Consider the following 25,551-nt stretch of genomic DNA (forward strand, 5'->3'; position numbering starts at 1 on the left):
CCCTTTGGGGGAAGGTTTTGGAGAAAGTCGTTGCTGCTCAACTGCAGAGAATCCTAGATGAAGTTGATTTCCTTGACCCTCTTCAGTCAGAGATTAGGCCATGGCACAGTATGGAAATGGCATTGGTCGCTCTGGCGGATGACTGCTATCGGAGCCTCAATGAGGGGAGTGTGCCTCTCTTGGTTCTATTAGATCTCTCAGTGGCTTTTGAATTGACCATGGTGTCCTTCTGCATCGTCTGCAGGGGTTGGGAATCAGGGGCACAGTCTTGTGCTGGTTCCGTTCCTACCTTAATGGAAGGTTTCAGACAGTTTGCATTGGAGGTTAGTGCTCTAGCCCATGGCCTCTCACATTGTGGAGTGCCACAGCGTTCAGTCCTCATTCTCTTGCTTTTTAACATCTATATGAAGCCACTGGGTGAGGTCATCCGTCAGTTTGGAGTGAGGTATCATCAGTATGCCGATGATACACAATTGTACATCACCACCCCGGGCCAATCCAGGGATGCCATGAATGTGTTGACCCAGTGTCTGGAGGCTGTAAGGGTTTGGATGGGCCAAAACAAGCTTAGGCTTAATCCCTCTAAGATAGAATTGCTCTTGTTTAGTTCTCAATCTGGCCAGGTTCCGGTTTTGAGTGTCTCCCTTGATGGGGTCGTGCTCCCCTTCAAAGAGGAGGCTCACGATTTGGGGGTTATCCTGGACTCACAGCTCCTGCTGGAACAGCAGGTAGAAGCCGTGGCCAAGGGAACCTTTGCCCAGCTTCATCTGGTGCGCCAACTGAGGCTTTACCTCGACCGGCAGGCCCTGGCAACCGTGACTCATGCTGTCACCTCTCGGTTGGACTATTGCAATGCGCTCTACCTGGGGTTGCCTTTGAAGATGACTCAGAAGCTGCAAATGGCCTAAAATGCTGCGGCCCGGCTGTTTAAGCTGCAGAAAATATGACCGTTTCACTTTTGTTGTGGTCACTGCATTGGTTGCCAGTTTGCTTCCGGGTCCAATTCAAAGTGCTGATTATCACCTATAAAACCCTTCAGGGTTTGGCACCTGTGTACCTTCAGGACTGCCTCTCCTGTCCAACTTCGACCCGCCCTGTGAGGTAATCTCAGGTGGGCCTTCTCAGAGTTCCGGGCCCAGGGGAGGTACGTGGGGCCCAGGCTCATGGGAGTGTCTTCTCTGTTGCAGCCTCCTCCTTATAGAACACCCTGCCTCCTGAAATTCATAATGCCACCTTCCTTCTGTCTTTTAAGAAGCTTTTGAAAACTTATTTATTTTGCTAGGCTTTTAGTTGTTTCTGTGTCTGTCTGTCTTCCCCTTTTTGCTCTTCTTTTCATTGTTGTTTTAATTATGTAAACTGTCTTGAATCTATGGAAGCCAAGCGGTCAATAAATTTGCTAAACAAACGAACAAAATATAACATTAGTCCTTTTTAAAGTAAGAGAGTCCACTATGACTGGACCAAGTAATAGTGACCAAGTCACCAAAAGGTAATGCTATATGATACTGAAGGCAGAGTATTATTTAACTTTAGGGACACAATCCTCAGACTACTTGCTCCAGAGAACCATACATTAACTGCACTGGAAGAGCTAGAGTGAAAACTTGAGGGATGCAGTCTAAAGAGAATGCTGTCCAAGCAACATCAGTGTTATCCACCAAACAACAGGCATCTCTGACATTAAAACCTGAAGCATAGCAACTACTAACTTGTAAAATCCATCTAAGCTTGTGATCATTATACAAGATTTATTTAAACTCTGTAATTCTTGTTAAGGAAGAATATAGTTCTCTAACCTTATCAAAAGTCAATGCAGAACGCTTGATGGTATGTTAGTTAAACACATCAGGCATCATCTAGTCAAAATTAAGCATGCTAAATTCCAATCCAGTTTCAATGAGCAAGCGTTAAGAGTTAAATTGGTTCTTAGGGCTCTCACTGAAATCAAGAAGACTGAAAAGTGAACTTTGGCTGGATCGTGTCCATAACCTACTATCTGCCAAACTGATCAAACCAAGAGGTCTGCAAAGAAAACACAACTATTTCATTTAGACTACTACCAAAGACTATACCACAACTGTCAATAACGTAATTTTTGCTTTCTTCTTTATGGAACAGTCTCAGGTTCTACATGCAACATAATAATTTCACAGAAAGCTCCTAAAATGACAGTGACAAGTGGGGGTAGAGATAGAGTTTATCTATTCTGAGTCATCATAAGGAAAAGGAAAATTTGTTTAAAATAGTACTAGGACACACTTTGGTCATTCACACAACCAAAAACTGTATGGTTTGGGATCTATGTGTGCTCCTAATTTTCGATTGTGCGGAAGCAAAGTAGGAAGAAAACGTAGGTAAAAGTGATTGTGTGGAAGCAAGATAGAAGGAAAACCTGAGTAGCTTTTCCTCCTACACTGCTTCTACACAATAACTTCTACACAGTTTTTCTTCTTACCTTGCTTCCACACAACCAAAAATTGGGAGAACACACAGCTTTCAAACCCGGGTAGAACACAGTTTTTGATTGTATGAATAACCTCAGTGTCTTGGTATAAAACCCTTTTAACACATTGAGCAAACATTGCCTTTTCTAAGCTGGCTACATTTTGGACACCCATGCCACCCCCACAAAAACAGAGATGAATGTTTTATATCCCATTTGCCTACTCTAACAGTCACATGTTGCACAAAAACTTCAAATAATCATTGCCTCATAACCATGCCGAATGAAATATGAAAGTCAGAATTTCTGCTCGATTTCAGAGATATTCAGCTGGATTACTATAAAATCTTTGTCAATATTTTTAAAAAATTGACAGTCCTGGGGTGCAGGGAACTCTACCCTAATGCACCCAATTGTTACAGCTAATCCAAGGCAGGATAATTTCAACAAACTGGAAAAAGCCACACTTGCTACACCAGTTTCTAAGCTGTCAGAGATAGCCTTGTAAGGACATCTCTCTCTCTTACTGTCTCTCTCTCTGCAGTACAAAATTACAAAGCTACCAAAATTATTACCTGTAATTTGAAGCCACATGGCTTTCATAGCCTAGTTTCTTCAGGAAGCCAACAAAGATGCCACTTTTAACACCAAGACTAGAGCAAAGGCCTTCCTAGAGGAATACACAGACATCTAACAAAGGACCACAGCTTTGTTTTATTCTCCACCCTCAGTCCTAGTCTCTGAGGCCATTCACATACGCATGCAAAACCGGGCTAAGGAAGCCCAGCCCGGTTTTGCATGCATGTGTGCCAGGATCAGGCCTGATCCCGGCGGCAATTCCGTCTGTGAAGCCACCCCTCAAAATGGGGTGAGGAGAGCGAGCACTCTCCTAACCCATTTTAGCAATTGTCTGTCAGCTTGTAGCCACGGCTGGGAGACTTGGGGGGGTGGGGATCCCAATAATGCACTGCACTCTCATGGGGTACATTATTAGAGCTCCGTGGGGCTTCCCAGCACCCCAACCCTCAGAGCTACCGGGATGAGATGGTGCTTGTCTGGGCAGGCAATCCGTGTAACTCACTCTTCCCGCAGACTGCCCCAAAGCCTTTCTCACGGATCGTGAGAAGAGGCTCTCTCTGCCTAAGCCAACTCACAACAAAATCTGTAGATTTAAATAATGCCCTGGTTCACATAATCATTCGAACCTAGGTTTAATGTGGGTTACCAACATAGTGAGGTTGTGTGAGCCCACATCAAGGTAGTTTATGAATCTGAGATTCCTGCCTTGGCATGGGTTCACATAATCATACTAATGTCAGTAACCCACATTAAACCTAGATTTGAATGACTGTGTAGATCAGGCCAATATCTGCTACTGAGCACTCAGCATTTCATAAATTACTTGCATTATCTTAAAACAGGTGTAACAGTAATCATAATAAAGTCAGGCATACATGTTTGTCCATTCTTAGGAACATAGGAAGCTGCCTTATACTGACTGAATCAGACCATTGGTCCACCTAGCTCAGTATTGTCTACATAGATTGGCAGCGGCTTCTCCAAGATTACAGGCAGGAGTCTCTCCCAGACCTATCTTGGAGATGCCAGGGAGGGAATTTGGGACCTTTTATTCTTTCCACAGTGGCCCCAACCCCTAAGGGGAATATCTTACAATAAACCCTGCTTAGCAAAGGGGACAATTCATGCTGGCTACTACAAGAGTGGCTCTTGTGGTAGTGTTCATCTTGGAGTTTTAAAAATGCCAATGAATAAATGCAAAATGAATAAATGCTCTTTTCAAATGTCTCCAAACTCACAAGAAAACTGCAAGCAAATCGTGTATTAAAGGAATGTATATTATATAGTGTTACAAGTGGATTTATATAACCTGAAGCTAAAGGAAGTGTTCCAATTAATTCTAATTACTCATTGGGTTCGTCTAATCAAGAAAGATTCAGAAAGATTTAACTATGAGTTGTAGTTATTATGATGATTTTTGAAAGCTATTACCTCTCTAGCAAATGATCTCCAAAGCAGCTTACAATACATTAAAACAATACAAAACACTGTTCAGCAGGCCTAGACCCTGTCACAGAGGGCAGAATCTCCTTCCTAGGGCAGTCCAAGATATTGTGCTGCTGGGGGTGACACCCCATCTGAGGGTGGATCGTGCTCAGAGTTCTTAAGCCTTGCTGCTGAGGCAAAGGTAGCAACACACAAGCACACCACAGCCACCAATCCAGGCAGGTGTGGAAGGGGTGTTCCTAGCACACGTTAGCAGGGGAGGGGTGAGGTGTGCCCCAGTGGGAAGAGGAGGGGGAAATGAACAGCATGCTGCAGTAGGGTGAGAAAGGGCAGTGGTGTGGATGGCAGGGCACTCATGGTGGAGGGAACTAGGTGCATGCCACCATCTGTGCCCCTCCCTACACCTGTGCCTGAGGCAGCAGCCTCACCCTGCCTCATGGAAGGGAAGTCCCCGTGAACCCTTCTCCTTGCCACTGCAGTCCTTGAGGCAAGTCTTAACTGGGGTAGAATTATTTCTGACTGAGAGAAGGGAAACAAGTTGCTTGTAGCAACTCCTCCAGTGGTGGATGCTAGGCTGACCTTGCCCTTGCCTTCTGGTCCTTCCTGGAATACAAGGGTGTAGAACTTCCCAGTGATCTTTGGCCAAAGGATGGCGAATGCTCCACTTCAGCTTTTGCAGTGCTTAATCAACTAGTAAGGGAAACAGTGTCCATTTGGGTTGTGAGGAGGGGAAACAAGGACCCTGTAGCAGCCCCTTCTGTGGCCAATTTTTAGGGCCAGGCTTGTCTTCCTCCTTACTATGAGCCCTAATCACATATGATGTTCAAGGAATCTACAACAGTGCACTTCCTATCTGTGCTCTGCCTTTGAGGAGTCTGTGCTTGGGTTCAGTTTTAAAATGAATGCATGCACAGTGATTGCCACAAAAGCATGTATATGTGTACAGGCAACTGTATGCACATATAATGTAGCATCCATAGTGTTTCTGGTAAGGAGGGTGTGCAATTTTCATGGGGCTGAGTAGCAGAGGGACTTGAGAAATGAGGGGGAACTTCTACACAACCGAGTCTTCTCCTTGCCCTGGAACTCAGTCAAGTAAATCTTAGAATATCTGTGCTTGAAAACCTGTTGCAAAAGTGCATCCCACTACTCATTGAGAGAAGTGTGGATGGATGGCTTTAATCAGTTAATTATATTAAATTAGGATGGCTTTATAATGGATAGCCAAACTGGGGTTCCCGAGCAACATTTGGACTACATCCCAACCACAATTTATTGTGGTTGAGATGATGGGAGTTGTAGTCCAGCAAGAGCTGGACAGTCTCAGCTTGGCCACTCTGTTATGATGGCTGCAGGGCTTGTAATTTCATGCCGTTGAAAGGGGTCCTGGGTGCACATTTGACCTTTTTAATACCATCCAGCCACTCTGAGCAGCTTAGTACTCTGCCTGCAGCATGGGCAACGCATCACCTTCTGCCTTGAGTGCTGCTTTCCTATCATGAGCCCACTCATGACAGGACAGGAAAGGAAAGGGAGAATCTTCTAATCCTGTCTTCTAGCTCTTCTGGCTGTTATTTGCTCTCCAGATGGAGAATTCAGAATCCAGACTTCTAAATATATATATATTTAAAAATGTTCAAAATATAGTGCACAGTTCTCTTACAGCTCCTAGTTAACTGGTCTTAGGGGAATGTATCACATAAATGTGTACTATCACTCAATATCATACCATCCTGTTACCGAAAGACTGATGATTCAGAGCTGAATGTGTGAACCATCTCCACTGAAAAGTTTTATTTTGAAATGATGTCAGGTGATATGAAAGCTTGAAAAAATGCCTCTGCCAGCTGTTTTCACATATCCAAATCACTGCCTCGTGTCAAAATAATCACATGAGAAAGACACGTGTGTGAATGCACTTTGAATAAAAGCTCAAGATTCCTGGTGGATATTAGAGAAGAATGAGAAAGTTGCCAAGGGAGCAGAGAGGAATAAGGTTTCTTTAAACAATTATCAGAGATGGCCAGGATCTTAGAACAATTGGAGGTAATTTCACTGGGATGTGTGTTCCAACAGACTACATGGCTCTAGGAGACAAACACTTTGGAGTGGAATACTTTTGATCTTATTCAAAAGTACTGAACTGCACCACCTGGGAGAATCAAATGTCTGAATGGTTTTCTATGCTAACATTCTATGTGCAGGAGTAAAATTCTTTTTTTTTTTACAGGGAAACTTTCAGGCATGCAATTCCCACACTTGCAGACTGAAATGCTACAGTTCAGGAAGGACTCTTCTACATGCTTTTTCTGCATATTTGAACTGGCTCACTGAAATATACTAGTCTATGGTTCTAACCACAGACAAGCATTATTTGGATCTTCTGCCTCAGATATCAACATGTCTTAGACTGGCCCAGGCAAGGGCATACTGGTGACAGCTATGTTAATTAAGACCAAGACATTTAAATCAGTCCACCTCAGGATGCCCCATATAAGAGGTTGGTGTGGACTCAAATATGCAATAAAACTTGCAATTCCTTGTGTTGTGTCTTAATTTCAGGGCCATACTTTCACAGGATGCTTATACAAAATTCTCATGCATAAATCAGTGACATCACATTAAATAGATTTTTTTTAAAAATCACACAAATCCAGGATTGGATAGCATCTGATATCTGACAAATAAGGAAGGAACTGTTCCTTATCTTCCTGATCTAAGTAAGGCAAAGCTGCAATAAAGCGGTAAGGCAGTAATGAACTAGTCATAAATACCACCCTAAATAAAGTTTTACTTTAAATACCTGGCTACATACTTTCCAGCTTACTGCTACATGAGAAAATTTGAAGCTGACTTTAAAAAAAATAATCTAAAAACAATTCTAAGAACACTCTCATCTGCTGTGGACAAGAGAAAACAAATGAAAAAAAAATGTCTACACTCCATCTAGGTCACTGGGATTGCACAACCTCCCATTTTGAAAGAACGCTTCAAACGAATTCCTACACAGGATATTTGTAGGCTATAATGGATTGAAAAAAAGTGCAAGCCATAAAACATAGCTTGGGAGTCCTACATGTGCTTTCTGCCGCTCCCTTTTTCTCCTCAAAAGCACAATACAAAAAGGTTTAGCAGTTTAAACTGTAATTTTATATACTGTTTATATAAAGCAGTATATCCCCTGCTAACTGGGCAAGAGGCACTTTTTAAAAAGTAGTGATTCTCTTTATTTAGCGTGGGGGGAGGGGGAACTGGCCCTATCCAGCCCCAGCACAGCATCCCTCCAGTGGCTGTGGTTGGTATCTATATTATGTTTATTTTTCAATTGTTAACCCTTTGGGGACAGGGAGCCATCTTACTTATTTATTATTTCTCTATGTAAACCATTTTGGAAACTTTTGTTGAAAAGTGGAATATAAATATTCGTCGTCATAGTATTAGTAGTGGTAAGCATTTTTTAAACTGCCCTAATCATATAAAAACAACATCAGATTGAAACTTAGAGAAGCACATATAAGCTGTGCTATTCCAAATTCATAAATCCTAAATGCACAAAAGAGATGGAAGAGAAATTGTAAAAGCTAGTGCTGAGTCAAAAACAGCATGGTTGGGGAGGCAGTTATGGACTGGATTTGGGTGGGTTACAAACGCCACACACACACACACACCACAGCAGAAGTTTTATCTTCTGTTCTGCATATAAGGTTGCTAAAATAACTAGAATATTCCTTCTGGAGAAAAATTCAGATCTCTGCAATTAAGGAGAACTTCAGACAGCCCTGATTTCAGTTTAGACTCCCAACAGCTGTCTGGCCACCTGGCCTTGTTCCCCTACCCATTACAGTATGCATGAATTTCTCATCACATGGCAACAACATGGATGGAGTATATTCAGGAAAAGTACTTCAACACGGCTCTGTCACAGTACTTTTAGCTCAATAAGGTAGTACCTCCATAACTTCAAGCAGGAGGTAACAAGCTTAGGCCCAGGAGGTGCTGTCACCACATTACTGTCAGCCATAGTTCAACTGGTGAGGAAGGAAGAGCAGCTACAGGATAGAGGCATCAAGGGGCAGTTGATACTAAAATGCAGCAAGATACTTAAAAATAAATCCTGGTGTTAAGCTGTCTCAATTTTTAACCAATCTTCTTTGTCAAGAATTTGGCAAGATTACTTGCTCTGGTCCATGGCTGCACTTTGTCATCAACTATGCTGGCTTCGATTCAGCACTACTCTTTAAAGCTAAACTCTGAATTTCCACTGGCCTAAATGTCTTCATGTTGAGAAGAGGCACTATGACCTTTTAAGAATTTGTTTGTTCACACTTCACACACAGGTCTGAATTTTACATGACATCCAAACAAAGGCATCAGTTCTAAGCAATATTTTAGCCTGGTCCTCAAGACTAGTGTTGCGTTGAACCAGTACAGCATTGCAAAGGTAGATAACAGGGAAGTGCCTAACAAAAATCCCAGAAGAGCCTTAGCAAGGGGCAGCAATGGGCTGACTCATGACTCGTAGTCCTAGAGGTGGATTAATCCTCCACAGTTACCAACACATTCTCACCCTTTACAGGCACCACAGCCAATTAAAAACTTCTGCAGAGGTTTTTCCCCTTCCTGGCGGCTCGCCTGTTTCTCTTGATACTCTACTCCAGCCTAAGGGGCAGCAACATCTCAAATGTTTTATAAAAAACCATGCTTCAAGATTTAAGGGCTTTGTCCAGTAACACATCTCCTAAACAACCAACACTCATCTATTGGAGCAACCAAAACTCATATATTAGGAGTGAAACAACCAACACTCATATATTAAAGCAGTAAGACATAATCGTGCACATTATTAGTAGTTTTGCATGGCCTCGTATAAATTTAGCTCATTAAAATGCCTCCAAGGAGAGGAACCACCAAATAAAAGGTTCTACTGCAGCAGTGTAGCTAGTTTCAAATAAAAGACACAACATGTCTGTTGTCTCTCTTTCCTTCGCAAACTTGTGTTTTACATTAATGTGGCCTTAATCTTTCACTATGCAGGAGGGAAATGGCTGCTGGCAATGAACTACGCTAATTAAGTGATGTAATTCTAGGTTAACTTTAAGCTACTTCCAACACATAGCCAGACTGGCTAGTATTTTTCTAATTTAGAAACGGCCACCTCAGATTTTTGTAAGGTACTTGATTTTATATAGGTCAAGGAAGAACTTTCAATAATACTGCAAAAGATCTCCTGACTCCATAATAGTTCAAACCACTCTGTTGCTGATGACATTAGGACAAGATCTGAAGTTGGGGCTTGGTTTCTTAAAGGCAATATTTGGATGGTAACACCTTTATAAGCAAGAAAAAGCCAATGCAATGTTGAAGCAGATTCAAATAAATCCAGAAACAGGGTTAGTTACTAATCCTATGGAACCATCCTTACAGTCATCAAGTACAAAGCCTTTTATACAAGGACACACCTACACATCATCTTGTTCTTCACATTCATGCTATTAAACCAATTGTGAAGGGTCCAAAGGCAATTCAAAGCTTGGCCAATAATGGGAAACAGCCTCTGAGGAATTGCACAACTTCAGAATCAAGTGAAGGGCTGCATGTTTGAATGCTTGCCCATGTCAAAAACTGCCTACAGACAGCTAGCATATCAGTAAAGAGGATTCTCTCCTAGGATTTTGTCTGATTGGCAGTGAAGTTCTTTAAGTGGGGGAAATTCAACTCTACAAGTCCTTAATAGCATTCCAAACTGCCGCTAAAATTTGTTTCTGGTTGTGTAATTCTGCGGTAGGCTTTTCTTAGTGGGCTTTCTGAAGAGCATCTGTATACTTTACAATTTTTAAAAAATCAAAAAAAATCATTTACTTTTAAAAACATGAGCTATTAGATCTCACTATCATATCCACACAATTGTGTGCAAAAGTCTTCTTAAAATATTGTTGATATTTTAAACATCACACATATTAGGTATCTTAAAGCTCAGAATCCCGTGGAATCTGGACACTGTAGCGAGGAGCTTCAATTAAATGTACAGTACTGCATATTATTTCCTGCCTCATCCTTTAGGGTACATGACATTTATAATCTTCACTCTGAAGATTATAAAATTAAGATAAAGATATGGATAATAGCATATTCCACCAATAACTAAGTATGAAAATTGTACCTAAGTGCACAAGTGAAGAAGTCCTTCATGTTCCAATAGCTTTGCTGTCCCTTCAAAAATTGTTTACTTCATATCTCTACCTTCTTCTAGAATGATTCTCGCATTTTAGTGCATATATTAAAAATAATTTTTAAACAATATACATAGGTGCTTTACTTTGCCTTTCAAATAACTTAATAAACATTATTTCTGTTATGAAATCACTTCATAAACATTATTTCTGTTATGAAATCACTTCATAAACATCATTTCTGTTTTGATGTAAACCGCCCAGAGACATAAGTTTTGGGCGCCATAAAAATATGTTAAATAAATAACTTACCAACCCTTTATTTTCTCTTGCTCTCTCTCTCCTTAATTTAGCAATTTTAGTTTAACAATGTGTTTATTTACTTTAGATATGAAATGCACTGTCAGACAAGGCACACTGAAAGTGTGGTAGGTTTATCTCCATAACCCAGTTGAGGGGGAAAGTATTAGGCATGAAAAATAAATAAATAAATAAATAAATAAATAAATAAATAAATAAATAAAGTTTTTGAGAAAAAGGGAACAGATTTGTTTAAACTGTGAGAGGGAAAAGAAGAAAACGCAAGAGTTCCAGAAATGGCAGAAAGAAATATAAAAGAGAAGACTACAAATATATAAGAGCTGGGAAAAAATCAGATCAGATGGGAACGTTTTAAAAACAATTAGAAATAATTGTCATGTGAGAGGAAAATAGCGGCAATAACCTGAGCCAAGAGCTTGTGTGGGGCGAACAGCAGAATGGCAGCAAAGTGAGCAAATAAGTGGTAAAATTAAAAACAAACAGGTAAGCTGAGGCATAAATGAACATTCATGGACTGACTTCTCTATAGCAGCACCTTGTTTAATTCCCTCGGTTTCTCCACTCAACAGTGGCAGTGTAGTTTCCTCACCATTTTGCATTATTTCATAAAAGGCGTTGGTCAACAGCTGATTTCTTCAAAAACTTGTTTTTAAAATATATTTTTAAAAAGCATAATTCACTCAAGTGCCCAATTGTTGAAAACAAATTTCCAATATGGAACATCTTTTGCCCCCAAGAAAACAGTTATCCAAAAGACAGACAAGATCGCACTCATGAATAGCTGCATTGATTTCATGGTGTCCTACACAGGATAGTAATGGCAAAAAATAATTTATCCAGTAGAGGAAATGCAATTATCTTATTATAATCACAGAGAATACGGGCAGAGTTAAGTCACAGCACATAAAAAGCAGTTCTTAGAGATTACATAAACTTTCTTAAACATTACATATTCTTTCTCAAGGCCAATATTGCACCTATGGATCTCCATCTTTCAGCTGTGATTCAATATACTAAATAATTTCAGCTACATTTGTGATGGGTCCATCCAACATGAACTACTATTGTCTTTGTTTTTAGTATGCCCTAATCCCTATTTTTCCATCTCCTTTCTTGGCATTCTCATGTATTCACCCATACATATCTCATTTTTAAAGCAGTGTGAATCAGTGAAAGTAGGTTGGAACCTACAAATCTCCTGACAATTGAAGTCTGGAAATTGGTTTGGAGAACACGCTGTTTACTCTCATGACCCATTACATAATACAGTTGGTTCCATTTCTTTAAAAAAAATCCTATGTAAAGCTCCCAAGTTTACAAAATGGCAACCCATATGGTCTTCAGGCCAACAAATACATGGGATACTACCCTGAATGTCTAAGGTTTTTCCTGGGTCAGAGTAAAACTCTTCCTGCTTTATATGGCATTCATGAATACCCACTCATAGCCACTCAATTCATAGCCATGCCAAGCACAATGGCCTTAAAAAAATCCAGCTTGCATGGAATTTTCATGTGGATGCGAATTTAGCGTGGATGTGAATTCCAGCTAGCCAACACAATTGTCATCCTCGATGTATACCAAGAGGAAAAACAAAAAAACACTGAGCATTTCCTACTTCATTTTATTGCTGCAACAAGGAAGCACTCTTACAGAAGGCACATATTGAAGTATCATGTGTAATATCTAATGGTCCCAGAATCTGATAAAACAAAGTTGCTCATAACCAGTGTTTGCAGAATTAATTATACCATTTTATGAAAATCAAGATTTCAATCTCATCTGCACAAAAAGTGCTGTGGCTCTTTAAGAAACGAACTAGTTTACTGTGACACATTTTAGCAGGCAACAGTCTATTTCAGCTGATGAAATTAAACCTCACTTTGGAACTATAGTATAAATCCATTTCCGCAAACATGCCAACCAGTATCAGATTCTGAAATTCTGCAAAATAATACCCGCAAATCAGTAAGAACCAGTGTAACATGGCTTCATGTTGTTTTATCACAATAATAAAACTGGCTAATTTTAGTTTATTTTCACTGCAATTCTTTTAAATACATTCAAATTATATCCATTTCATTGTCCGCCTTCCACCACATGTAGCTGTGCCATCTGCAGACATTTGTCAAATACAGTAATGCCCATACTAAGGCAACACAAACCAGGAGTTGGCAGCCATACTATCAGAAGAACTTGGCTAAAAAACCAGCAATGATTCATCAGACTTTCTGGAAGAACTGTCAAAGCTGCAAAGTTACACATTGCCTTTTTAATCCTTCCAAAATACACCAATTATTTTTTAAAGAGAAGAAAAAGAATTCCAAAAGACTTTTCTGGAAACAAGAAAGAGTTGTACTGTAATTCTAATGTGCTTCTACACCAATTATTTACTTCTAAAGGTTCTGAGAAGCAATTCTGTTTTTAGCAATTCAAAACACATTACTTACCAGTCACTGTACAACAACAATCCCAACATACAAGACAGTTAAGCCAGAATATCTGAGTTTAAGCTAAGTATGCTTACTTGCAAGGAGTTCCACTGAAATCAATGCGACTTACTTCTCCATGAATGTGGAATGCTGGCCGCACTTACCGCAATGGGACTAACCATGTTAAATCCAAATAGGTCCATTTAGCTAGTCAGGGGACTAGGCTGCCCATATCTAACATTAGGGCAGGCATGCGCCCAACTCAGTGTCTATGTGGCAATAAAATTAATTGAAATAGGAAACTGTATTAAACAAAAAGTGTATATGTGAATGCCAGAACAATGCACTCGTGCCTGCATGAAACCCTTCTCCATTTTGAGTGTGCAATCCACCAACAAGCACTGCTCTCATGTAACACTTATTTGTTATTTCTTAAGACTTACACTCAAGCAGCAATGGAGTGCACCCTAACTGGGGAATTCCTGCAAACCATGCATGCCACCACAAATTAATGGTTCCTCTTCTGAAAGGCTCCCAGAAACTCCAAAGTATATACTGTGCTTATGTCAGAAAAACCTCCCTCTTGAACGTCTTCCCATCTCCCCCATTATGGAGATGCCCACCAGGAGCCCATACCTTTTCGAAAGTGGCTTCTTCGCATCGTCTTTTCCTTTTGCTGCTTTTTCTGGCTCTCTGATTTACTTGAATCCATTTTACGACCTACAGGTCAAAACCATAGGGCTTTTTTAAGACGATGCAACCTGAGTGCAACTACTCAGCATGAGTAAGAAACTATAAACAGACTCAAGGCACATTTTTCCATTGCTTCACTGGAAAAGGAAAAGGAAAAATAAGAGAGGGGGAGAACACTTTTCCAGTCCACAATATCATGCTCTTGGATAATCCATTTAGTCATTTGTGCATGGTCAAGAGAGGAATCCCTCCCTCCCGCCTGCGCGCCTTCATCTTATACAGTAAGTGTTCTCTGTTGCTCATTAATAAATCAAACCAAGACAACAGCAGCAGCAACACACATTCTGAAATATAAAGAAAATCCCTAGCTATATCAAAATAGTCTGCAAAACTGTGGCATATCCACGGATCTTAAGATGAGTTACTGGGAAGCAAGTGTCACCGACTTCCTTCCAAGCAATGCTTTCAGGTCAGGGTGCAAAATTTGTAGTGAAAAAAATTGTTCTTCACACCTTCAGGTCAAGTAAAAAAACTGACTACGCCATGCTTGCATGAAGGAACTGCAATAAATCTAACATAGAGTATTCTATAAGGGACATATCCATTGAACTTTTAAGTCCTAACTGCAGGGAACTCTACAAAGCACAGCCTTGCAAACGTGACTCGAGAAGAACAGAACACTAGAAAGTCTGGAAATCAACATATACAAAGAAGTGTGTTACCTCCTCATTCACTTGCTGGGCTAGTCGACACTCCTGCCAAGCCTGACTCTCTTCCAGCAAAGGCTAGATGGGAAGACAAATAAAGTGCATGTTTATTGAGATTTTCTAGGTTTCCGCTTGCTCGGGGATGCGATCCACTTTCTCCTTGCCCCTCGCCTCCAAAATCCCCAAGATCGGATGCAGAGACTCCCTCAGAAGTCTTCCCAGATCTGATGCAGAACTTTCACCTCTCCGTTTCTTCCTCCACCTCCGCGCAGCAAAACTTGGGGCATTCGTTCCTCTTAACTAGTCCTAGCCCATCTTCCTCTCTTTCTTTTCCCCAACAGGAGAGAGGGGGAGAGTGTGCAACTTAGAAAAGGCTACCTTGACTTTAGAACTCAGACAATCCCAGATCCTACCAACTCCCCCATGCTTCGCTTGGTGCTTATTCCTATTGCACACGCGGTTGGGATCTGTTCGTCTCTACCCTGGATGCAAGCACCTAATTCTTCGACGATGGCTATTGACGCCCCTTCTCGATGCATCGACGGGTTGGAAAGAGCGAGCGCCTTCGTGCTTCTTTTTGCAAAGCAGCTCAAGGGACCTCCTTAGGAAAAGAAACACCTACGAGAGAGGGGAGAAGACACCCCCCCCCCGCTTCCCTGGCCCGTCCTCGTGTTCCAGCCTCCGAGATCAGAGGAGAGGAGGAGCTTGCCTTAAGGGTATACAGACCGATCGGCTTTGTTCACACATCGCCAAAAGGTATACGAGACTTGCTCTTGAACCACTGGCTCGGCTGTCACGGCTAACGTCACTATTTAAATAGCATAGCGTCTGTCTGTCTCCTCCACGCTCAAAACTACTTGCCCCGCTGCGCAAAAACGTCCGCTTTGAAATGATTCACTATAAGCAACAGCCCCCTCCCTTTCTACCAAAGTTTTCCCTAAACCAGCGCTTTTTTAAACGTCAGGTTGCTAATTCCTGCTTGCATACAAGACAGGATGAAAGAGAAGCAGTTTCATCCACTGAATAGCGTGTGAGAGATACCCTTGGAAGACCAGGAAGATCGAAGGAACCCTGCGCAACTCTTTCTCTCTCCCCCCCCCTTTCTCCCCCTCCCCCTACTTCCAGTTCTTCAGCTGTAAAATGGGAATACTAAATCTCTCCAGTTTGAATGAGGTAATTTAGTCCAATCGAAACATCCCGATGTAGGAGAGATCAGATATTATAAATTTAGCTTTATTCAATCAATAATAAATTTAGATATTTATTCAAATTACTCCTCTATTTATAAAGAAAATATATATTGATATATAAGATGAAAATAAAGCGTGAGAAAACGGGATAAACCAGAGAATGATGCAATGGATACTTCATATTATCTACCATCCTATTTTGTATTGGAAGATAGTATACCTTCATCTACCTTATCACAGGCCCTAATTCCAACCATACTTATTTTAAGCAAACTTTCTAGAGGAGTTATCACTGGAAATACATTACAATGCAAATAAGCATTTCAAACTCCTCCCTGCCCCCAATAGCTCCCTGACCTCTATGGAATCCAAAACTGTATCAGATGAATCCCATGGAGAGTCTGAAGTGCATCTTAAAAGCAAGCATTAAGTTTGCTTTTTGCAACTGGAATCCTGCCATTTCTATTAGTCATGGGCATACCACAGCTGACTCCTCCATCAGGCCCAGTTCAACAAAGCCTTTAAGGCTGTAATCCTATGCAGGATTTACTTGGGAGTAAATCCCATGGACTCACACTTGCTTTGGAGGAAACATGCCTTAGGATCAAGCTGCTCAAATGTAAATTTAAGGGATCAAGAGTGTGCTTCATTACTTACTTGCTAAACTGATGTCTAAGGAGAACGTAAAACCATAAGAAACTACAGGAAAGACAAGGTCTGAACTTTTTAAACTTGACAGTTAGGACAGTGGTTTCATAATTTCCATTTGTAAATGCAAAGAGTATAACTGCAGAATAATGATACTTGGCACATTTCAATGTTTTTTGAAAGCACTCTGTGTGTGCGTCTGTTTATACACGTGCGCATGTGCGTGTGCATGCAATCCAAAACCCCTCACTGATGTATTTATGAATTTCTTGAAAAGGTCAAAAGAGAAATCACTGCTTCTGAAAAGTAAAAAGACAAAATATCAAAGCAGACCTTCTTCCACATGGAACTAGATGCATTTACAAACAGATGTCACAATATAAATGTATGTCAAATGAGTGCTCACTAAATCCTAACCACCTCTTTAACTTTACTGCTTTTATTTTTTAAAAAGACACTGTCCTGACCTTTTCTTTATTACCACAATAACCTTCTTTCAAGATCAAAAGCTTTAGATCAAAGTCAAGATCAAACTCCTTGCTTTAAATAGAAGCAACATTGCCATGAAGTATTACACAAAGAAGTATGTCTTAATGGAGATATCATGGTAGAAAATCGTATTTCAACCCTTTATTTTACACTCATGATAGGATACTAAGTAGTAGTAGTGAAAGCTTAGTAGTAGTGAAATAGTTTCATAGGCAAAGGCAACTAACAAAGAATTAATCATCAAACACAAAGGAAAGTATAGTTCTCGTGCAGGTGGACAACCAAGTTCTGCATCTTAGTTTTTGCTACTGCTTCGCTGTGGGATTTTCATTATAGGATCATCAGTCTTAATGGACATGATGTCCATTAAGCAGAACGCCATAGTGGGAAACACTTTCAGTAAACCAGATTTTTTTCAATCCCATATGAGATTGCCTTGAAATTTCAGACTTTATCTGGAACAGGTATTATCACCCCTTTTATCATCACTTTGTTAGGTAGGTTAGGTTGAAATACAGTGATTGGTCACCCAGTGAGCTTCATGGCTGAGTACAAATTTGAAATGAAATGGTCCGGACCAGAAATTCAGTCTGGACCAGAAATTACATTCACTATACCACACTGGTTCCACTGTGTTGTGTTCACACATACACATTCACCACTTGGTAGCTACATTGGTGAGTTGCACGTGTGATTGTGCAATCACAGATCAAGCACCATAGACAGTTTTCAGATCACCTCTCACCACCTCCAATGCACTGCTTTCCCACAGAGTCACCTGTAGGGCATCCAGTTGTATGAGCCACCTAACTAATCAAGTGATGAGAATGTCTAAGACAAGAGGTAGGAAATATTTTCAGGACTAAGGAAAACAACGAGCCTTTCTTGAGCAAAGTCTTATTTTATATGTTCCAGCTAGAGTAGGTTCCCAAGCTGGGGTGTTCCAGATGTTGCTGAACTATAATTCCCACCATCCCTAGCTAGAATTTATTGTGGCTGGAAATGATGGGAATTCAGCAACATCTGGAGTACCACAGATTGGGAACCCCTGTGCTAAAGTGTTGGGTGTGGATGCTGAGGACCCAGGTTCAAATGCCTTCTCGGCCATGAGGCACATTGAGTTGGCTGTTTCACAGGCAAGCTACCTGAGCAGCTCCTGCACAGCTTGGATGTTTAATGGCCTGACCAGGTAGGCAACAGGAATTGTTTAGGTCCCCAAGCAACAGAACTGTCATCCATATGATCAGCTCCCCTCATGCAGTTCTGTCACTGTCATTTCAGTGTTCCTTCAGCCATACAGGAATTGCTCAGAGGAAAGCAGCTCACAGCTTGGGTAACATGTAAAGGGCTCCAGAGAGATTTGTCCTAAGCCAGCTATAAAGTCATGCAAAAGATGGTTTCCTTTGGAGAATGCTACAAAAAAGATGATATTAAAGATATATTATATGGTTCATATCTACTTAGTGCTAGGAACTTCTGAGGAAGCAGAGATGACAGTATCCTTGCCCAGCAAGTTTACAGTCTCAGTCCATGATCCTGAGGGTTAGTATAGTCACTTTCATTTTTCAGAGCATCCATCCATCCATGTACTTCTATTCTGCCTTTCAGCCTTAACAAGGGCCCCCAAGGTGGCTTCCAGTCATTTATAATGCAACAAATCATATATTAAAACAATACTAGATAAAACAACAATAAAAACAATGATCACTGAACTAAAGAACTAGAGACAGTGAAGAATACAAATTCATAGGAGGAGGTAAACCATCACCCTAAATGAAATGCCTGATATATCAGAACCATTCTCACCAGGCAGTGTGGAAGTCCAACAGATAGACCTCATGGGACAGAGAGTTCTATAGCCTGCGTGCCACAAATCTCTGCCCAGGGAGGCCCTGTATAGTACACTTCACTAGCCCAGCTCCAATTCTATAGCAGCAATCAATCTATCAATCAATCAATCACTGTGCAGACATAATTGGGTAGAAACACGACCTGCTGTAGCAGGGATAGCTTTGCAGCAGGGAAACGTCTGCCGCACACATGCAAAAAGGGAGATAATGTGCTTTACAGCTGACATAAGGGCAGGCAAATCATAAGAACTATCCTGTTGGATGAAACTATCTATTCCAGCAGTCTGCCTCCAACAGCAGCTAGCCAGATGCCTCTGGGAAGATCACAAGTTTAGACTGAAGAGTGCCAGTGAATGCGTCATCATAGAAAATATGGCTGAATACCGGCATCACAGGAAAGTACTCCACCTTAAAGGTTTGGAATCCAGTGCCAGTATCCAACTCAAATTGTGTTTGTTCTGCAGGAAACCAACAGAAATGAAAAGCACAGCTGGTAAGCCTATTTTAATATCTTTAGTTTGCAACTATTAAACCAAAATGTGAAAGAAAAAATTATTAGAGCTACTTGGCAGTTCTGAAATGTGTCATAAACCATAAAGTTCTTTAAAAAAACAAACCCAAACCCACACTGCTTTACATCTCCTCACAACCGCCCGCCTCGACCCTTCTTTTGAATTCTGAGGCTCATATACAGTTTTTACATTTCAAGCAGGGACGTAACTACCATTAGGCAAGGGGAGGCGGCTGCCTGGGGGCCCCCACGCCTCGAGGGGCCCCCCAGAGGCAAGTCACATGTGAAGTGAGTGTGTGTGTATCAGCAAGGGGCCCATTTTAAAATTTTGTCTCTGGGCCCACTCCAGCCTCGTTACGCCCCTGATTTCAAGCATGGAACTCCTTTAAACTCAAGAAGAGATTTTCAGGATTCACAGTTCATACAATTAACTTAACTGCCCACCCACAATAGCGCTCTCTCTCTCTCTCTCTCTCTCTCTCTCTCTGTGTAGGGGGCATTTCAATTGGACCGCCAGACAGCTGGACTTCTGAAGAGTTATGGCATATCTTAGTTAAAACATTCAAAGGCTTTCATCCACAACCATGCCAACTAAAATGTCTTGGTCGTTGAAATGAAATCTGAGCTTTTCATAAGCTTAGACTTTAGAAGCCCCTTGCATAACAGCAGCATGAGAAATTTTCTCACAGACCTTTTGCACAGTTATCCAATGTAAATCTATGAGCTAACAGAGGGTCCAGAGCAGAACTCCAACATACAGTACATATAGTTTTGTGATTGTTTCTGTTTCCACACCCACACATATGCCTACTTTTATAAGGTAAAGCAGCTGTAGGTGGTTTCAGATGGAGTGCAAGACCAGCTGGAACACAAGGGGCTGCTTAACCCTTTATTTCCCAGCCACTTGTCTGCTCTAAATCAAACTCATGTGCCACTTGCACGCCAGTGCTTTGCTCTCCAGTAAGGTAAAAGTAAAATGCCATCAAGTCGATTCCAACTCCGGCCGCCTACAATGCCCTGTGGTTTTCTTTGGTAGAATACAGGAGGGGGTTACGATTGCCTCCTCCCACGCAGTATGAGGTGATGCCTTACAGTATCTTCCTGTATTGCTGCTGCCTGATATAGGTGTTTCCCATAGTCTGGGAAACATACCAGCGGGGATTCGAACCAGCAACCTTCTGCTTGTTAGTCAAGCATTTCCCTGCTGTGCCACTTACCTGTTTAGTTTCTCTCTTGGTGAGAAAAGTGACTTGGTAGAGCAATTTTGAGCTAACAAAAAAGACTGGGAAGGAAAGGTTAAACAGACACTTCCTATCCTTCTGGTGCCCCACCCAGTGTGAAGCAAAACAAGGAACACACAAAAAATGTGCATATAGAAAGATAATTTAATATGCAAATATATCTCTGTGGATCCAACATGAACTGCTGTCTTCTGGGGCACATTGTTTTTTCTTCCAATGGCATGGATACTTACAAATTAGGATTATCCTGGCAGGTCTCCAGATTTGTGAGCATCCATTTCATTGGAATAAATTTTCTTTGTGCCCAGAAGATGGCAAATCACTAAAAAAACACACTGGGCCTATAGAGATAAATTTTCATATTAAATTTTTACAGAGAGAGAGAGAGAGAGAGAGAGAGAGAGAGAGGGAGGAACAGTACGGCTCAATGAGTGGGGTCAGGGGGTGCCAAAGGAGGCACAGCTATGTCTCTTTCCCGGCAGCTCTATTTGCTCCTCCCTCTCACTCTGCCCTGTCCCTGTGTTAATGAGAGCTGTGCTGCCTACAAACTGGCCATTCGTCAGATAGAGCTGTGCGGGCTGGTCAATTATTAACCAGCCTGCACAGCTGTACCTGATGAATAGCCAGTCTGCAGGCAGCACGGCTCTCATTAACACTGGGGTGGGGCAAGATGGGAGACAGAGGAGCAAATGGAGCTGCCAGGAAGAAGAGTCAGCTGTACTTCCTTTGGCACGCCCCCTCCCCTGGATTGTTAGAATCAGCCCCTCCTGCATGCATGCATACAGGCTGCTTTGGGGAGTATGTCTCCTCTTTCACTTTGACTGCTGGTCTGGGTGCTGCCCTCCTTATTCTTTCTACTCCGTTTGAGGCCACTTACAGTTGCTTTACCTGATAAAAAAAAGTGTTACCCCACTTTATGATTCAAAAATCATGAAACCACATATAACAAATACATAGCTCCTCACTCAGTATCACATGGCAGGAATACACTGAAATGTTATAGCAGAACTCTAAATTTTTTCAGGAAAGATAAGTGAGCAAGATTCCTGCCAGTTCCTGACCCTCCCTGCATAATACATATGAATTTTACATTAACTTGGGTAACTAGGCACAGTGCATGTTCTGAAAGCCCATGATGCAGCAGCCCTGCTGAAGCTAAGCAGGATTGGTTGTAGTCTACATTTGGATGGGAAATAAGTTGTGAATCATACATACGTCTCCTTGAGTTCTATAGAAGTTCAATCATTTCTCTTATGGTTTTTAATTGGTTTTGGAGTGTACCTATTGAATCATAAGTATCCTTTGATTCACGACTGCATTCTTCTGTTACTTTAGTCCGGGTTTCGATGAAACTGATCCTAGTTCTTGAGGAAATGAAATAAAATACATCAGTGTTCAGTTGAGTTCCTGCATTCCCCGCCGGCAGCAATCCTTCATCTCCAAGACATTTCTCACTGTCTTTTAATTTGGTTGGTTCAGAATGAGGAATGGAGGCTGCGACAGCTTCACTGAATAAGGGAGTCTCTGTTGAGCCAGTTCATCACACAACACAGCATCTATGGAAGCATTAACTGAGACGCTGTGATCCACCGGCTTAGATGGGGTGCTGGTAAATACTCCTTCTGGATTGTCTTCTTCTATGACCAGTTTGTCAAGCTGCACAGATAAGTCTAAATCAAAATCTGACTCTTCCTCCAGTGACAATTCCTGTGCCTGGGCTATGTCCTGCAAAGCAAGCGGGAAAGTGCTCTCTAGGGGAGGCCGCCCAAAGAGAGATAAGTTGTGAATCCTGCGTATGTCTCCTTGAGTTCTATAGAAGGCAGACAAAGGAAATACTGGAGACACATGGTATTTGGCCACTGTGATTTTATTTTATTTATGGACTGGCTATGTAGGTGCAGACTCTAGATCAACTGAAGGGCTATTTCTGTAGGATAGAGTGACCTCTCTAAAAGGCCAAGTAAAAAAGATCTAAATAAGATCATAAATTATTCCATCTCTTTTTTCATTGGTATTGTTCAATGTATATTCCAAGTTAGTTCACTTGGGTGTCAAATGTTCATGCATCCACCATCTTGAATTGGGGTGGATGACATCATCACAAACTGTGCTGTTAAGCTGTCCCTATGTGTCCCTACAACTATACCCAATTTTGGTTCATACTGGTCCAGGTGTTGAGAAGTTATTAGTGAGGGACATACAGACACATCGATGCCAGGTGATCTCATAAGCTCACTTTCGTTAAGGGAAGTAGGCTAAAAAAAATTGTATCTACATGCAACTGTAGTCTCCTACATACTTATACTGGAGATATGCTTAGAAATGGGTGGAGATTGTAACCTCACTTGATTATATAGTGGAGTCTCCTTCCAAATATGCACATATGATCTGCCTCTATTATTGCCTTACCCAGTCCTGTATCAAGCATAAACATCCACATAACTTGCATTTATCTGTTATTTACATTTTAGAATACTAATAGATTGGTGTTACTACTACTGAAGCAATTGTACACTTTAAAAGGGAGGTGGACTAACTTGCTGCAAAGTGCATAAGCTGTGCTTGCATCTCCAGAATCAATAGACTATCAGTAGCAGGTATCCCTGCATACCTATTGTAACCACACTGTCTCCAGCTTCAATTCATCAAGGATCTTCAGTGCTGAAAATATTCAGTACTGATATGCTAAGAAGGTCAGGCTGTCTGAAGTGAACTCAGCTGCCTTCTTTTACTGGCATGCCAGAAATCTCCAGAGTATAATGTTGGCAAAGAAAGAGAAAGAGGTGGAGTACAAATACTTACTGTAAATGGACATGTAAGAGTTTCTCTGAAATTGACAGGTATTGCCCAGTGGAGCTATACTTTCTGAATCTTCAGACATCTCTCTGGCTTCTTAGAACAAAAAGGACAGGTGCTAGGCTCCTAGGGTGACTCTATTCATCACCATCTCAACTTCTACAGCAATCTCACATACTTTATGAGTCAGCATGTCAACAGCCAAGTGACTGGAATTTATTTCTCTTACATTGTTTTGCTTTTTGCTGTTCATTACTGTGTATGGAGAAAAATTGCCCATACAAGTTTGTGTTGGGATCTCAGTAAACTGGAAACATGACAGCTAAAGTATTATCTTCTATCTTTTTTTAAAAAAGTGTTTTGGGACAGCATATTTATCTTCTGCTTTGAATTGTTTGGGCTGGCCAAGGAAAACAGAGTAAGAGTTAATTGGTAGCTAATCTCTTTGCTTTTCTTAGGATGTTTTTGCAAGGCACAGATTAAAATAGGCATTTAATATTATGCAGGCTCAGCTGTGTCCATATTAGGAAAGTCTCAGCTCATGTCCCTGTGCAAGAAAGGCCCTTTCCTCCCTCCCCTCCCCATGGTTTCCACCCCTTGCACATGTAGGTGGGAGAGTGGGAGCTAGGGAATGTGAACTTGATCCAGCATCGACCAGCCAGGCAGCAAACTCTTATTGTTCTGTAGATACCAAACATACTTCCTTTCTTCTAGGGATAAACTCAACCATTCTGCACATAACACAGCTTTTGTGCTCAGCAGTGTGATTAACAGAAAAAGGCGAGCCACAAAGAATATTCAAGCCTTATTAAAGCTACCATAAACAACACCTTAGGGATCCAATTCATAGGCTTATTCTGGAAACACATGTTCCCATTTTCAGGCTCCTGCAAGTAAATCTACTTCAGGTGTACTGTACCATTATTCCTCCTGTACTTCTTTGTTCTATGGAAGAAACCATGGATTTTAACTAATTTGCTGCCGTAATGTGCTAAATCTAAACTCTAGGTATAAATTGGTAGTCCAACTGTAGAGGTTCATTTGTGAATCTTTTTCTGAAAAAGGCCAAAATTAGTTTCAAGTGAGCGATGTCTCAAGCTGCAGAATTAATGCAGCAGCAGGTTTTTCTCATGACCAGTGATCAACACCAGATCTGATAGGAACTGAACAGACTAACTGTTAAGCTTCAGTGGAGCGAAAGAAAGGGGGAAATGGTCTCCTCCAAATGACAGGTTATAAGATATGCTTACTAGGCAGCAGTTCTCTATTGTCCATGCCTAGAAAATGCACCTGACCTGCACAAATAAGGATGTTTTCAGATAGTTGCTTCAGTTTCACTTTCCCCATCAAGTGCATATATATCACACACCAAGAGAAAGTCTTTCAGATGTGGCATGAAATGTGGTCGTGGACCATGACCACACTTTGTGAGTCAGTCCCAGACACAAGAAATGCCACACATTAAATCTCAGTAAGAATGGTGACCCAGAAAGGCCTTTACTCCTTTCTGCTAAAGGCCTTTCACCATTTAGACTGGAAAGTTGGTGGGGGGGGGACTTTGAAAGAGAAAAGGTAACTGTCATCTGGAGGTGTAGCAAATGAATTCTTATCAAAATACATTTGGATTGAGACAGTTTGAGTGGACCATGACTACACTTTGCGAGTCAGTCCCAGAGACCTTCCATCAGGCATTATCTCAGACTTCAAAACAGCAATGTTTTTAACCAATTCAAGAAACAGAGTCCCATCTCATATTTCCTACCTTTTAACAGAAAACACATATCAAATAAATAGAGAACACTCCATCAAATATCTATCTCTTGCACTGATTGATCATTTTAAAAAAATCCTTACTTGGTGAATGCATTTTCTAAGGTCTGGAGGACAGATTTCTAATAGCCATAATTAGACAATAACAGCCAATTATACCTTGGCCCTAATTCATTTTCCTACTCACATCGAAACATCCAAGAGCCAGCCAAAAACAAAACCAGACATTTGCTGGAAAGATCTGTAATCAGTTACTACAGTCTGA

The 25,551-nt window shown here is 41.2% G+C and overlaps 1 protein-coding gene and 1 long non-coding RNA gene across 7 annotated transcripts in view; one reads left to right on the forward strand and one right to left on the reverse strand.

Annotated features, from left to right (window-relative positions):
- AOPEP (aminopeptidase O (putative)) overlaps positions 1–25,551 on the reverse strand; it is a 340,341-nt gene that overhangs the window by 124,643 nt on the left and 190,147 nt on the right. For 4 of the 6 annotated variants that reach the window (XR_008316388.1, XM_053297171.1, XM_053297167.1 and 1 more), the window contains 2 exons: positions 14,807–14,869; positions 14,028–14,111 (listed from right to left, as the gene is read on the reverse strand). The exons of 1 other annotated variant lie outside the window; for it this stretch is intronic. Coding sequence is in view for 4 of the 5 variants with exons in the window: in XM_053297171.1 (XP_053153146.1) it covers positions 14,028–14,111; positions 14,807–14,869 (147 nt within the window). In the remaining variant the exon portion in view is untranslated. The remainder of the gene's footprint in view (positions 1–14,027; positions 14,112–14,806; positions 14,870–25,551) is intronic. One more of the 6 variants, XM_053297170.1, reaches the window with a different exon arrangement.
- Positions 19,099–22,712, forward strand: LOC128345337 (uncharacterized). The gene is made up of 2 exons (XR_008316389.1): positions 19,099–19,461; positions 22,056–22,712. It is a non-coding gene; the product is annotated as an uncharacterized LOC128345337 (long non-coding RNA).

This window comes from Hemicordylus capensis, chromosome 2 (assembly GCF_027244095.1).
Source record: "Hemicordylus capensis ecotype Gifberg chromosome 2, rHemCap1.1.pri, whole genome shotgun sequence".
In the NCBI taxonomy this organism is placed as follows: domain Eukaryota; kingdom Metazoa; phylum Chordata; class Lepidosauria; order Squamata; family Cordylidae; genus Hemicordylus; species Hemicordylus capensis.